The sequence below is a fragment of the Falco punctatus genome (genome assembly GCF_963210335.1).
Source record: "Falco punctatus genome assembly, chromosome: 4".
NCBI classification, from domain to species: Eukaryota; Metazoa; Chordata; class Aves; order Falconiformes; family Falconidae; genus Falco; species Falco punctatus.
This window is the reverse complement of record NC_137583.1, coordinates 81831196-81848104: the sequence shown is the minus strand read 5'-3', so window position 1 is coordinate 81848104 and position 16909 is coordinate 81831196. Positions and strand designations below refer to the sequence as shown.

The 16909-nt window shown below is 35.7% G+C and overlaps 1 protein-coding gene across 7 annotated transcripts in view; it reads left to right on the top strand.

The window, feature by feature from the left end:
* DGKB (diacylglycerol kinase beta) overlaps positions 1-16909 on the top strand; it is a 389225-nt gene that overhangs the window by 101678 nt on the left and 270638 nt on the right. For all 7 annotated transcript variants that reach the window (XM_080383930.1, XM_080383931.1, XM_080383932.1 and 4 more), the window contains 5 exons: positions 615-689; positions 1210-1329; positions 10909-11026; positions 13765-13853; positions 13934-14050. In XM_080383930.1, coding sequence (XP_080240056.1) covers positions 615-689; positions 1210-1329; positions 10909-11026; positions 13765-13853; positions 13934-14050 — 519 coding nt within the window. The remainder of the gene's footprint in view (positions 1-614; positions 690-1209; positions 1330-10908; positions 11027-13764; positions 13854-13933; positions 14051-16909) is intronic.

The following is a 16909-nucleotide window of genomic DNA, read 5'->3' as shown; positions in this document are numbered from 1 at the left end:
TAGTCTTCTGATTTTTAATCATATTACTGAGGGCTACACATTTATACGAATCCTAAAATTCTAGTATGCTGCTGGGAGCATATATATATATGAATATGAAAGAACACTAGTGATATGTGGTCAAGGGAAAGTACAACACTGTAATGCTAAGCAAATATCTCTGTATTACTTTATACCATCCACTTTATGCCTTATTTCTATTAAAAAGTTGTGAATTATACAACTGCTGTCAAAATCCTAGGTTTTTAGAATGATGGAATTTTCAAGGATCTTACATCATTATATCATAGGGGATTTCAGATCATGAAACCAATTGTTGAATGATGAACAGGGAAGGAAGAATCTATTACTGCTTTCAACCCAGAGGCTACCCTTTGCTTGTGGGGCTGTATTCCATCTCCCTGCATGCTTTGCAGTCCATGCCTGATGTTTTGCTAGTGCAGCAGATTCACTTAAGTGTGGACAGCTTCCAATGTAAGGAACATTTCATTAGGAACACTGATGTAACAGTGTCACTGAATGCACTGCATTTGAATTGGAAGTTGTTTGCATAGGATATTTTTTTTTTTATAATATTACATTAAATATTATAGCTATGCTTTGTTTATCTGTAGGAGCTGGAAAATATCATTGCTCAAATGATGCGTGTTGCAGAATACCTTGAGTGGGATGTTACTGAACTGAGTCCAGTAAGTATCCTATTTTATCACAAGTTTTAATTTAATCATTTTGTGATACTTCATGGCAATGTGTGATTCTATATATTAGTAAGATAAAAATAATAATAATTTGTGCTCCATTATGACACTGTCAATTAGCACTTTTACAAGTCTTTTTCTGATTAAATCTGATCTGTGAAACATTCTTGCTATAGCTTAAGGTTTTTCTTCAGTGCATGTAGTAACTAACATTTATAACACAATTGGTTCGTCTCTGAAAATTTCTTAAAAGTAACTACCTCTTAGTTGTATTGTACATAAGTACACAAGGGGACACAACTTGGTCTGGGAACTTTAGGTGATAATAAAATACAAATAGGAATATGACACTTAATCTGAATTGTCAGTTGTCATTTTTCTACAGGTGCCATACAAATATTTTCCTTACTTTTTGCATGCAGATGAGGGAATTGAACATCTGCACATTTTCTAACATGAAGTTGCTATGTTAGAATATGGAATATATGAGATTTTTCATTAAACTCTGTAGATCCTTCATGAAATGATGGAAGAAATTGACTATGATCATGATGGCACTGTTTCTCTAGAAGAGTGGATACAAGGAGGAATGACAACAATCCCGCTTTTGGTCCTTCTTGGGTTAGAGAATGTAAGTATTAACTTAAAAGCATCAAGTTTCTGCTTGCATGTCAGCTGTGGCCCTCAGTTAGTTTCTCTGTGGCCTCTGTAAAGAACGGCTTTTCATTGCTTTTTATTACTATGGCTGAACGACATGCAAGGAACGGAAGTGTGTCTTTGAAGTCAGAGGAACATTAGTATGTTTGAAGCAGCACCAGATGAGCCAGCTCTGGAGCTGGAAGCTGTAGAAAGTTGATTAATTTGTCCTGTTAACAGCATATTGTTAATTCCTAGATGCGGCAGTATCTGCTAAGAACATTTTACTGCCCATCCATATGTTACAGCTGGCTTGGAACATTGCCTAGGCTTCTCAGCATGGTGCTGTGTTTTGTGGCCTAACCATACTGATTCACAGAACAATCTAGGTTGGAAGAAACTTCTGGAGGTCATATGGTCCAGCCTTTTTTAAAGGCAGGGCCATAGACTGAGTTATACAGGGCCCTGATAAACCCTGTCCTGAATAATTCCTTTGAGGTGGATTCCATCAATTCTGCAGGCAACCTCTCCTAGTGTTAATTGTTCTCAAGGGAAAGAGCTTTTTTTCTTACGTGCAGATGGAATTTCCTCTGTGGCAATTACTGCCTGTTGGCTCTTGTCCCGTCATGTATACATCCCTGTGAAGATAGTTCTTCTGTCTCCGTAATTAGCTTAATAAACTGTACTAAGTAGCAATATCAAAGAGAACACTTACACCAAAGTATAGTGTTATGAAAGAAGAGCTTACGTTCTGTACATTTACAGCTTCACATTAAAGATAAGACAGATGTAATTATGCCAGTTAAAGACAGCTGTTTTAACACTGGCATGTTGCCAGTGCCACCTGCTGTCCTGTATTTGAGCTAATTTTCAGCATATGTATCGTAGTGTATCTCTCAAACGCTTTTCTGTTGAGAGAAAACGTTTTTATGTTTGGTTTTTTTTTGGTGTGGGTTCTTCCCCCCCCCCCCCCCCCCCCCCGAAGTGTTTTTTAGATATTTAGATGAAATAATAAATAATATTTATTTTCCCCCATATACTGCTATGGCCTGACCTAAACCTAGACTGCTGTAGTTGCTCTGTGATACTTTATTTGCCCAAAGAATGGTCAGACTGAGACCTTGCATAGGGAAATATGCAACAAAACAGTGCATTTAGCAGAAGATGCAACATCTTTAACCAAATTAGCAGCTAGGATAACTTTCAGTATATTTGGGTCACTGTAAGTACTAATTCCACAATTCTGTATGTGTGGCTGAGTAACAAAAATGTTAAATTACTTCCCTGTCATCAAACAACAGATCTTTTTCAGGCTGAATACCATTATTTCCACAGAATTACTGGAAACAAAGGGCAATAAAGGCTCTCAAGAAATCAGTATAGCAGATAACTGGTAGTCATTTTCAGTACAGATTTTTCTTTTGTGACATGTGACATGACATCCACACTACATGACAGCTAGTGTGGATGTTCTGGGAGTATCTTTCAATGTCTACACTTCTTTCTTTCTAAATGTAAAGCTCCTTAAATTCCATGATAAATTAATGAAGATCCTTCTGTAGAGGTTTATTTTCATATTAAAGCAAAAGCTATTAGAAAGCAGCCACGTAAATGTATGTTAACAGACATTTTATCCCTTTGATTATTTTTACTAGTTATTAGATAATTTATCTTGCTATGCATAGCATTATGGCGGAAATAATAAAAATATTTAAACAGTGATCAAAATTCTGTAGCCTGCTATTGGCATGGGTCAGTGTTTCTGTCATCAAGATATTCCCAGTACTATATGTGTTGAAGAGACATAAATGTACAGTTGTGAAAAAATATTATAATGGTATGCACAATGCATTTTTGATCAATAAACATAGTTTTATTAGTTGGAAGCTAGAGTAAAATGAGTGGGGTAGCTTTTAATTTTTTTAAAAAAATATTTTACTGTACTGTGAGTGAAGTTTATTACCTACAGAGCTATAGAAGCTGAATTGCTAGTCATTTGGTAATGATTTACTAGGAAATGATGCCATCCTCTAAAAGGGCTCCCAATTTTTCTTTTCATGTTTATAAGTGCTCTTGATTTCTTAAGCCATTCACGTAACAAGCAGAGAAACCCCAGATTTTTAAATTTTCTATCAAAAGTTACTACTACTCCACAGTTCTAAATGATCAAATGTAAGTGTATTTTAGGACATTAAAATATAAATCAAGAAAGTTAAAACTCTCATACCTGTCCATAATTATTTTGTATAAATTTATAGCATGATTTTGAAGTTTTTACAGCATCTAATGTGTTACCTGAGCTCTTCATTCCACTCTATCATTCCCATTAGTGAAAAGTTGTTATTTCTTTTTTCATGCTGCAGTTAGATTTTGCAAATGCAGCTTCCCAGGACTCTCCCTTTTGGCTGTCTGTCTCTCCTTTTAGTTAAGATAATGAAAACTAAAAGAAGTGCCTTTTGGACTCAGTAATCAAATAATAAAGCACTGATATCTTAGTTTTCCACAGGCTGTGTAAAAATAAAAGGCATAACTTACTGGCTTATGCTGCTTAGACATGTCCAAGTAGTCTTCACATGTTGAAAATAAGCAAAAAAAAACAACCCCCACCACCCCCACCCTCCCCCACACACACCCAAAACAGCCAAAAAATTATCTCCCATTTTTTTAACTTTAGGCAACTATGGTTTGGCTCTATGCTGATCTCAGGCAATGATGAAATTTTAAATTACAGAGATAATTTCAGAGCTTGTCCAGTGTGTTAGTAACAAATAATTGTCAATATAGTTTATTAAAAAAAGAAAAAAAAATATACCAGTGAAGTCTTTAATTTGTTTTGCATTGGGGTCCATTAACTTACTGTAATAGACTTAACTCTTACACAGGGTTTGCACAAACAGTACAAGATTCTCAGCTGGTGTAGTTTGTTATACTAGTATCAGTGAAGCTATGATAATTTATTTGTGCTGAAGATTTGTCATAGTACCTCCAGAATTCAGCTATGTTGTTTGTACTTAATCTTTAGTTTCCTTTAAGAGCTATATAAAAATGTTAGCTAGCATGTAAAAGGTTTAGATTTCATTTAAAGCCTTTCAAGCATTTTTTATTGCATAGAGTGTTAGGAGCTTTAGTTACAATAATTGAAAAAAATCAAAGAAGCATTTAAGTGAAATGTGGAACTATATTATACAAAATAAAAGAATAAACAAGTTAGTTGTAAACAATGGGGTTGAGATAGCCTAGTCTTTCACAGGTTCGAGGTCAGAGGCTTCATCAGTAATCCCCTTGTAAGAGACAGGAGTATTAAGTTGTTAATATAAATATTGGCCAGCCAGCTGCTGCCAAGTTAAAAGACATAACAAGGAAATCTGCTTGATTTTCCTTCTAATCTCTCTCTGCCCCCCCTCCCTCTTTTCCTAGACTTTCATGAAACTTCTAGTGCCCACTCTAACTTAGCAGAGATTACTCAATTAATTTAAAAGTTGCTGGAGCAGTTTAGAGTCATGGAGATAAAGGGATAAAAAGCATTAAGTCTCATTTCTCTAGGAAATCAACCTAAATATCCAGTTTATTTTATTTTATCTGGTTTTATGCTTCCTATTTCTTCCTAAAACTTGAGTTTAGAATTGCTGTGAAGGTAGAACTTCGAAATACCAAGAGTTTTATCTCTGGGAATGTTCCAGGATGCGAAAAATATATTCTTAGTTTTGCACTTTATAAGGCAATTGCTGTGCTAAACAAACAATTTCAGTACAAGGTAAAGGATTTAAATGAGAACTTAATTGGCTCTTATTCTATAGGGGTTCTGAGGTTTAGTTGTGCCAGTTTTATGAAAGTTGTTCCAAGAAATTCTCTCCTGAAAAGTGAGAATTTAAGGAACTAAAAAAAAAAAAAAAATAAAGTAACTATAGAGGAAACTGTTATAAATAACAATTTATAACAATTGTGGTAAACAGTAGAAAATGTTTGAGGTGGATTTTTTTTCTGTGTCACACTTCAGTTTGCAGTATTCACAGGCCTTGTCCTCAGCAACTTTCCAAATATATTTTTGCTTCTTAAAGCCATTGTTTCCCATCCAAACACAGATTGGACCGAGATGTCCCTGTGTTACTGCTTCTGGTTGATAAATATACTTTTGGGAAGTGGCCTATTGCATACTAGTGACCCTTAGGCTATTTATTCTGCTCTTCCACCATAGAAACCTTCAAAGTGTCTGACCTTTTTATTTCGTTCTGCATTAAGTAGATCAGCATTGTCAGTGAATTTCCGGAGCTACCCTATTGACTCCCCTGGCATTGCTTAAAATGCCCTTTGTAATCTGAGCACAAAAAGCTGCTTAATGACAGTTTGCTTCTTCAACTCTGCTCTTTGTAGGAATTCCTTACTTGTACAGTATTATTCCACCCTGTTCTGATAAAATCACTTGATTTCTCTTCTAAAGTATTTGCATGACAGATATTTTGATCTCACTTGTCTTGTGTAATGGATCATCACTACCGCCTCTGCCAGTGGTTGTACAAAAAGTAGGTATAAACTGCAAGTTCACAAATGCTGGCTTTTAAAGAAATCCTGGTTTAGGAGGGACAGTATTTTGTTCCCTCTCCTCTGGCCACTAGATGTCACGGTTGCACTGTATGTCACTGCTCCTGTATGAGGGCTGAAAAGCTGCCCTAAGGTGACAGAGAAAGTGAACAACAGAAAATGCTCCGTAACAGTTACCGATAATCTGAAACCAAGCCACTATGCCTTTCTTTTAAGTCACCAGTTGTATTTTTCAACCCATTTCACTCTTCAAATTGACGTAAATCTCAGTGGGACAAACACATTTGTGTTGATGTGTGAGTGTGCTTTAACTAAATCTGAAGGAAATACTCTTACAATTTTATTTTGGATCTTCAAGCAGCAAATATTATGCTATTACACTATCATGCTATTCCATGGGATGGAATACTTGAGTGTGAATCCACACTTGGCGAGTACTGCTTCTTGTGTTGCATATCCCATTATTCTTGGCTGGCTTTGAGCTCTGACTAGTCGAAAGTGGATCCAAACTGGGGACTGCAAACATTTGCAAGTCTTGCGTGGGCTCTGTTGCACCGTGAGGAGTCCTTCTCAGGCTGAAGTCTGAAATGACTGTTTAGTACCTAGGCAGTTTCATAGAGCTGTATTTCTTTCATTGTGAGGCATGAGAATGATCTGGCATTTTTTGACATTTTTGTAAGACCTGTCTGGAGTCTGGCAGGTGGATTTTCTAAAAGGCTGAAGCGCTGGTGAGCCATATGCTATTTCCATATGTACAGAGGGCGAAACCAAGCCCCTGCTAGAAGAAGCTGTAGCTTACCCGCTTTGTGCAAGCTCCTTACCAGCTGGGAAGCAGGCTCACCCCCGGGGGAACGGAGCTGTTTCACCAGGGTCGCTTCGCGGCGTTGCCAGCAGAGGGGGCGATGTCAACGCTTGGTGAGGCTGCACAGCGCGAGCCGCCACCAGCGGGCACCTCTTTCTTGACAAAGCTGTCAACTTTTAGGCTTTGCTAGCTCCCTCTTCTTTGCAGGAAGTTTGCAAATGCCCTTCCTTACTACAATTCTGCTTTTCCTTTTGCCTGTAGGTTGGTGGAAACCCAGGAGAAGTCCTAAGTAACTCTAACCTCATCTTTGTTTATGGTGTAAAATAAGTGGTATTTCTTTCAGTTATACAAATTACCATTATTTAAAATGTAATTTCTGAAGCATTCCAGTCTGTGCAGATGACAAGTGACTACCAGTTTAGGGACTGTGGCTAATTATGAAGCTTTTTATAACAAATTAATTTCCCCTCCTGTGTTCCATTTTCTATGCTACCATTTTCTTGTGTGTATGTTAATGGGTTTCTGGATGATCAGGATAGTACGCTGGTGAGTGTGTGGATGAAGGCTGGAGAAATGATTTTTATTTTTTCCTTCCCTTCCCTTTCTCCAGCATGTGCGTGCACACACACACACGCATATCTAAATATCTCAGAAGTGAGGAGCCTTCTTGAATAGCATGTCTCCTGAAGGAGGTTAGTCCCTTTCTCGTTGAACCAGAAGAGACTTAGAACCCCGTCTCTCCAAACCAAATTAAACAAAACCTTACATGATTTCTTTGCTGAGAGTCACTGAGGAATATGGATCTTAATTTCTGTTAACGGGAGGGGCTATGTTGTTTAATGAACACTTTTCTCACCTTCCCACTGACTGAATGCCCAAAGACCAGTCATAAAAAAATATTCAAGTCATGTAAATATTCTTAAAATAAATGTAAACAAAATAACAGTAAGCAGTGATAGAATAACTTAGCAGACTTGCTAACATCCTTCTCCCTTGGTTTCTTGTTACTGACTCTTCTCATAGAAAACACTGAGTGTGTTGGCATTTCAGACACTGCAGCTATTGTAAGAGGGGATACTTGCTAGAATGAAAGTTTATCAGTGATTTTATTTCCTTTTTTAAGTCTCAGAATCTTGAGTTTTGTGCCTGAAACCTTTAAGGTCTCTTGGTTACCTTTATTTACAAATACCTAAAAAAGCTGAAGTAAGTTAATATTAAACCAGGTTAGGGATGTGTAGCTAAATTCTGTGACTGCATAAAATTTTCCATTGATTCTGAGGCTGGTTCTTTCGTGGTTGACTTGCTTTTCTAAGGTCAGGTCCACTTGGCAATCAAAGCTGTGGTAGAAGTGTCAGGACCATAAGTTAAGAGAATCGTTGTTAACAAAATAAATGTTACGGTTGTCATTATGTGCTAAAGTCTGCATATGGCATACGGAGGCTTCGTTTTCAGTGATGTATAATGAAGTGAGGAAGAGATTGTTACTGTACCTGCCCTGCTTTGAGATCTTCTTAATGACTATTTGTTTTTAAACTCTTTCTCAGGATATGGAAGCAAAATGAGTGAATGTCAGTAAATGCACTGATGTGTCAGAATTGTCGATTTTATTCATACTTAAAGACTTGCATTGAGGGGGCTTTGTTTCACATTATGTCTTTTTTTTTTTTTTTTTCTTGGCAATGTTTTAAAAAGTTATGTGCATGCATAATCATATGCAGCACTTTATTGCTTATTTTTGGCAGTGCACAAGAGCAAAAATTTAATTTGCTGTTTTCCAAAAGTGCATTGTGTTTATGTAATGGATTTGCATCAGTTGCAGTCAGTAACACAGTTAAGTGTTTTAATTGGCAGAACACCCACATCAAGACTTGTTTGTTTTTCTGATAAGGAAATGCCAGCTAACTTAGTCCATATGTTCTGTTCAAATAAGAAGCAACGTATTCACATGTAATGGCCATTCTTTAAAAATGAAATTTAAACAAAAAAGTAACACAAAACTAACGTGGAAAAGGGGCAAGTTTATGCATAATTATGAAATTTTGTTAATTTTCAGAAATAGCAAATAGTTTGCTGAGGAAAACTGGTCAGCTTGCATTTTAGGTGCTTGTGGTTTATGACTGCGTTTGTTGATGACCTGAGTCATGTTAAAATGAATGTGTACATTGTTTACTGTTTTTTCTCAGAAGGATTTACATGGTCTTTATTGTCTAGTAATTGTGTACTTTCAGAAGGCTTGAGACTCACATACTATATTGTAGTTTAATAATACCTTAAAAATTTGTGGAGAGTGGTACTAAGGTGGAAAGAAAAATAGTTACTGAGCTCTGTTTAATGAAATCCATCCTCTTCAGCTGCCAGTCATGAAGGAGCTTGACAGGCTTCTAGTGCTCCACAGCTGCAGAAGCTATTTCTGCTTCTTCAGGGAAAACTGGAAAACTTCCACATTCTTCTCCAGCCCAAGAACCCCACATTAGGCATCTGCTCTGCCCTTTCGGCAGAAAGGGGACCTTGACATTGTCCAGCTGTCAGAGATGGCATTTGAACTCCCGCTGATAATATCGGGGGAACTCCACTTAGGCTCTGATCCTGATATCTCAATAGAGAAAAATATTCCAGCTGACTTCTGTTCCTTTTGTTTTAGGTAATTTGTAGGAATTATTCAAATTTCTGTTCTGGCTAGGTCCTGGCTTTGAACCAAACATTCTTAAATTCTTGGAGTGCTGATTTTCCTTCAGGATACCTCCTCCTCCCGCCCCCCAAGGATGAAGAAGTCTTCATTTTCTCTGATTGTCACTGATGGCTAACTCTTAGACTACAACAATACTGATTTTTCAGGACATAACTCATGACATATATGCTTATTCAGGATAAAACTGAATTTTTATTAAAAATTATGTCCACTGTCTTACATTGACTTTCCTTATCAGTGAAAACCATAACATTGTTGAACACATAATCAGGAATATTGTACATACATGGTGACAGGTAGTATCAGTAGTTGATACGAGAAATCAGAAACTGAATGAGAACCAGTCAATGATATGGCTTCTGAGAAACCGAGATTGATGTAGCTTCTTTTAGCTATGTGACAATTTCTTCTTGGTATTGAAATGACCAAGAATACTGTAGTGTTTCAGTGATACACAATGAAGAATCAGACTACTGCAGCCCATTTCCAGATGATAGACATTAACTGCCTTTGTTCCATTGGATGTTGTATTTAGTAAAAAACAAAATTTAAGAAAATCGAGTTATATTATATTAGCTTAATCTATTTTTTTAAAATCAAAACCTCTGATGATTGCAAAAAAGAAAAATTATGATGGCCACGCTTGCAAAGAAACCTGGAATTTATAGAATTAATTTAAAATCTGTACCAAGTGCACATAAGTTTAAAACCCTTCTATTAACAGTGAGGTCTCAGAATTACCCCATTAGAAGGAAGAGGAGAATCATGCAACTAAAAACCTATTTTCATAAACGTAAATGATTTGTTAGTATTTTACTTGTATGTGTAAGTTATATTGGGCCCCTGAGTTGTATGTGCCGATCGGTTGATCAGTCTATTTATGCAAGATTTGAGTAAGCGCTGCAGCTATCTGAAACGCGTGGGCTTAAATGTAAGGAATTCAATTTTTAGAGAAGAGGTCCAGGATATAAATCTCACCCTTAAATATTTGCTTTTGGATAAACTCTCAGCAGTAGATTAACATAAATTAAACCTGACAATAGTTATTGTGGTGTGGTTGGATTTCCCACTTCACATATGTTGATATGTGTCTCTGATTCTAAGGGTCATTAAGGATAAAGCTGTAGTTTTAAGAAATACTTTTTTTTTTTTTTTTTTTGTTTTGGGGAGTTTTACCTTCAAACCTGCAGCATCCTTACTTTTACAATTACTCTAGAGCAAATTTTAGTTAGCTTTAATACTAGTTGTAATCTAATATCAACCTAGGTTTATTGCTAGCACTGTGTTGCAGAGGTGACAGCAGCCTGGTGTTTTTTCCTGAGTTGTTTTTGAAATACATGGATGTCCATGAGCTTCTGAAAAATTTTTTATTTTATGATCGCCTGTGTATTTAGACTGATTATACTGTGATCTGGTGCAGAGTATTAAATGAAGTAACAGCTTGTCTTTTATGTTCTTGAGTCAGTCTCAAATTTTTATTGGCACTTATATATTTCATTGTTTATTTTATTAAGTGAAATCTGTTTCTTTTATGTCCTGTGCAGAATGTGAAAGATGATGGGCAGCATGTATGGAGACTGAAACACTTTAACAAGCCTGCCTACTGTAATCTTTGTTTGAACATGCTAATCGGAGTAGGCAAGCAAGGTCTCTGCTGTTCTTGTGAGTATAAGCATTTCAGTGTCCATTTGCATACAGGTCTATTTCTAGAAATGTTACGCTCGCTGCATAACAAAGAACTAGTAGCTTCCCAGTGCAAAACCGTTGCTAGCACAATGGTGACTCCCCCTCTGTCTTTTATGCTTGAATGCTCAAGGTTCCATTTCTAATTTTTCAGGATATCGGGCTTTCAGAACTGTCATTTGGGGGAGTTTTCTGTATTATAACAGCTCTCAGTGTTAGCTCCCTTTGGAGTCTGCCTCTTTTTTTTTTTTTTTTTTTTTTTTTTTTTCCTTTTTTCTTTTAGCAAGTATCCTGCTTAAGTTTCAACCTTATATTTTTGTTATTCTTCTTTTGATTTTATTAATAATTATTCACATTCTTTAACAGATATCAACTTAACTAGCCTCTAAGTCCCATGTTGGTTTATTCACATTTTGCACTGATTGCTTCTTTTGTTAATCATGAATGTCAAAATCCCAGTTTCTCCAAAATCAAGTTCTACTTGATTTCTAAAGTTTTGTATGCTTACTTGGTTTGTAATCATAAATCTCAGACTTGCCATCCTTTCACATATTGACTGATTATAGCATTTAAGGTAAATGAACACAAGATAGAGTAGTTTTATTGTGTTCATCTAATGTGATCTGCCTTTAGACTACTAGATGCAGTCACTACAGTTCAATTCCTGAGCTATATCTATGTATCTCCTAATCATCTGTGTTTGGCCACCTCATAACCTGTATCTTGAGAAACCAAATCTTGCTGTAAGATACCTTGTCTCTTGTTTCAAGAGATAGATGTTCCATATCTTTCTTTCGTGGTGTGTTCCAATGATTAATCATCTTTTTTTAAGACCTATTTTCTGATTTGAATATGTCTGGTAGACTGTTCCAATGATTGGTTCGTGTTATGCCCTGCTCCATTAGATTAATGAGATCTTTAGTACCCACTATATTCTTCTCATGATGGTATCAAGTCACCTTTCATTGTTCTTTTTGATAAATTAATCAGTTTCTTAGTGTAACTTACTTTCTCAGTTTTGGTATGAAAGATAGCCCATCAGAGCTGATCAGGACCTTTCTGCCTGTACATTTCTATTGATGTAACTTGAGAGTCATCTGAATGAATAAGGGGTTTAGAACTGACCATTTCTCTCTCCTCTGTGGGCTACAGATTCTTTCAAACATAATTCAGAAGTAAATCCTCCATCTATGCATTTTCTCGTCATATAATTTCATTCATAATACTATGGAATGAAGATAAATACTTTTATTAAAATTGAAACTAATAGAAATTGCATAACTGCAGATTACTAAATGCTGATGAAAGTAACTGGCATATGTATATTAAATGCTGAATTGACTATTAGATCTTGAAACTTGCATTCTTTAATATTCCTTTACGTTAACTGATGTAAACAATCCTTGTGATGAAATATAAAGACCCATATATGTTTGAAAGAGAAAATTCTATTCAGCAAATAATGTAGATCAGCTTCTTCAGTAGTTATCAGAAATGTTATATAAACTGCCCCCAAAAGGACCATCCTTACAAAAGCTGTAATTTCCTCTGCTATAATGTACCTTTTAAAATTTTTTTACTGTGCTTCACATTTATTTGATGAGAACAATGGTCCCAGAGTATCTGAAGAACATCCACATGCTCCTTTCCATTACCTCATGCAGCAAGATTTCCTTATCTCACTAAGCTTCTTCTCCAATGTATTTTCAGAGCATTGCTATAGATTTCATTATTTGCATTTTAGATTGTGTGGGAGGAAAAAAAAAAATGGAACTGCAGGGGGCCTCACCATCCCTCCGTGGTCCAATCAACAATGTTGCTCCCTGCAGTTTGTCTGATTAATGGCTGCGCCTCCCACTGGGTTTGTGTAATAGGTGCAAGCAAGGTGTTTAGAAGTACTTTGTGCTTAATTGCTCTCGAGGTCAAAAGCGTGAGACGTATGCCATGCAGGGAGAAATTCATTCTCAGTTTTTAATAGTTGACTCTATTGAATGCAGGTATAATCTGTAGCATTATTTCCTCATCTGGGCACAGTTGTATAGTTGAAGTCAGGAGAGCTTTGCATTGTACCCTGACATTTTTATGTTTTCCAAAATGCAGCTATCCTGATCTTCACAGACCTGGTCAACAACAGTAGTCACATAAAGGTGGTGTGGAGGAGTTAGGAAAAAAAGTTTTGCAGGAGTTGCTGTTTGGGGAAGTAAAAGTTAAAGTTGGGGTGATTACATAGAATGCATGAAAGCAGTTGCTATCTGAAAATGGGCTAATCAGCCATTTAAGATTTATAAATCAATAGAAGGAACAACATAAATTCATTGGCTTTTATTTTTGTGCTTGCCAGCTGCTCTCATGCTTATAGTTTGTAAAATATAGATTTCTTTCTACTAGCAAATGACACCAAACCATGTGGCAGTCATCAATTTGCCTTTAATATTTTTGTCATTTGGGAATTATTGTGAGAAAATGTAGTGAGCTCTGATTTAATTAGGCATTTCCTGTTATGCAATGATAGTGCATTCTTGGATTTCTCACTTGCATAATATTTCCTGTTCTAATTGGCCTTTTGTATTCCATGGAAAAAGCAGTCTAGTTTGAGTTTTCATTGACTGATTGAATTGATTATGTAGGGATGGCATACTGGTAACATTACTTGTTTCATAAAAAAGTAGTTAGAAACACCGTTGCCTCCACATCTATTAATGTGTTCCTTTTTTCAGTTTGCAAGTATACAGTCCATGAACGCTGTGTCTCAAGAGCTCCCGCATCTTGCATCAAAACATATGTGAAGTCCAAAAAGAATACTGATGTAAGTTGGAGGTAGCATTGTCTTTGCCATGGACCTGTTAATTTAGTAACAATATGTATATCCACTCTTCTCTTTTACAGGTAATGCACCATTTCTGGGTAGAAGGAAATTGTCCAACAAAGTGTGATAAGTGTCACAAAACTATAAAATGTTACCAAGGCTTGACTGGACTTCACTGTGTTTGGTGTCAGATCACAGTGAGTATACTGTAGTAAAACCTCAGCGCAGGTTACAGAGACAAAAATCTGCATATCTTTTTTTATAGCCTCATAATTCAAAAGTTATCGCTCAGTTTTATCATCAGGAATGGATAATGTGTGTTTTAAGAAGCAGTATATGCAGAATATTCATAGGAGTCCTTAATTCTTGCAAGCAAATAGGCTTAAAGATGTACTCTGCTTCAAGACAGTATACAGATGGAAATAATATGTCACTCTAAAGAGCAGAATTCCCAATCTACATTATAGAAAGATTATAAAAGAATGCATAGCACTGGGGAAAGTCAAGGTCACTGTGACACTAGGGCAAAATCCAAATGTGTGGTATACTGACAGGCAAATGAAACTGAGGACATCTGATAGGATACAGTGATTTCAAGTGTCTGGGAATAATAGCAGGGATATCTTGATAATATACTAATCTGTGCAGCAAGTCTAATATATACAACTTCTGTACACTCCTTATTCAGCAGGAACCAATAACTGAAACTAATGACATTCAAGGAACACTGCCCTTATAAGTGAGATCTTCATGCTAGAAGGAGCAAGGCCAATATTTCTGTTCTTAGCCAGGGCAGGATTTAAATCTAAATGGGGAGAGATTTAGCCGCCTTCTAAGGTTTTTGCTTTTTTGCTGATATCATTATTATTGTTATTGTAATGGAACAGCAGTTGTTTGTTCAGTGTTTTAAATAATAATATGAGACTGAGGCATTGGTGAATGTTTGTTTTCGACATACATGTTTGGATGTTTTATGACATATTTTCTTAACATAAGAATGCAAAATATGAAACATCATAAAAGACAATAGTTCCAGCATACTTTCAGTGATAAGCTGTTATGATTACTTAAAACCCAGTATTTTAGAAGAAAGCAAATATGTAGTCCAGATTGCTGTCAAAATTTGGATAATATATGTAGAGAGTAAAACACTCAATCCAATTTTATGTCATGCAGATAATTAAATTGAAGGCAATGGCTATCTGTGTTTAGATGGGTAACTAAGAGTTCTGCTCTAGTTTGCATCTGTATAACATGTATATCATTCAAGAAATACATGTTATATAAGGGTCCTTCTTAAAGTCCAAAGTTGCAAATTTTGTAGCTCCTCAGAAAAATTATTTTCCCATTATTTCATGTGAATCTGGACCAGATTTGCAAAAAGCTTTTTTCTTGAAGGTACACATCAAGATTTAGAGGATTTCCATAAGAACTGATAAGTACTGAGAAATTATTTATCATTGAATTCCCTGTGAAGGAAGAGGCTGAATTCTCTTGAAAATAGCTTAGGTTCTTGTGTGCATATAAAATGGTTAAATATATATCAACATTCCAATTAAGAATGAGCCTGTGTTTTTTGACTGCCAAAATTAAAAATGTTGGCTCTGAGGTTTACAATTTTGTAATTGTATTTCCACCAGTAATTGAAAGATTTTTATTTTCTGTAAAATTTTAATGTTGTATTTTTAAAATAACTTTCTTAATCTTTTTACCTAACTTTTATGGCTTCAGGTATAAATTAGACACATAAGTGAAACAAGATTATTTTTTAAGTTTTTAAAATACTGCAAATTTCTTGTTCAATCTCCTAATCACTCTTCCTGCAATTCTGTGTGTTCTATGTATTCTATTGCAATAACATCCTTTGCTAATAGTAATAACTTTATTACTGAGAAAAGTGTTTTAAATTTCTAACAGATGCATGATTTTTTAAGGAATACTCTGAAGTTGCGTAATTATCATCACATCCTTCGTACATTTTCAGTTCCTTGTACAACAACACGCTTAGGGCTTGTTGATGACACATTTTTGTAATGTAAGAGGATGTTAGTTATTACACAACTAATTCTGAGCCTCTTTCATGCATTTTAAGTATCTCTTCTTCTTACAACTGAATAGGGTCACTTCTAATGTCAAATAACTGAATCTAATCTCAAAATGTAGGTATGTTTTTCACTAAGGAGGCTTGTTACACTGAGTTCTTAGCCAAGCCCATGATTCCCTCTTCCATATACTCTATAGTTCTCTATCACAGTCTTGTAAATGTTTTTTTCCCTTGTTTTCTCTAAAGCAAATATGGTTTTTCCTACTTTGCAGGGATCTGGTTGTGAGGGAGGTAATATTCTATGGGAGCTAGGTTTGGGGTAAGGGAATTTTGGGGAAATGTATTCAAAAATCTGCTAATTTTTTTTTTTAGAAGATATGTGTATTATTTTATTGTGTTATTTTCATTAAAGCTACATATCTTCTACCATTTCTGTTGTCTGCTATGCACCAATTCTGTTGTCAAAGATCAGAAGAGACTAATAAGAAGATTAAGCTATTTTTTTCATAGATAAGTTTGCATGTCACTGAGTAGCAAAGCTGCTAATTACCACTGAATGTGTGAAGATACTTTTATTTGATGTAACATGGCCTGGTGTGCATTAATTATGGTACAAGTAGCCTTACCACTGAGGCAGAGAATTAGCATGACAAATGATTTAGATTACAGGACTGCCAAAATACCCTCACAATAAGGCTTTAATACTCAGAGTAAATCAAAACTCATTAGACTTTTATTTTCTGTTGCTAAGTAACTGCCTGAAAAGGTAACTTTGCAGTATAAATGAATAAGGACTAGGCTAATATTAGGTGCCATTCAGTTCAAAATTCAGAAATGTTATGTCAACATTAACTGTACAAGATAACTTTATGAAGACTGTATTACCGGTAAAGCTTATATATATCAGCAGCTGGTACAATTTTATTGTAATAGAGTTCATACTGACATAGTTAAATCATCTAAGGGAAAATGAATCAGTCTTTGGAAAAATGTGATTTACAGATGCAGACAC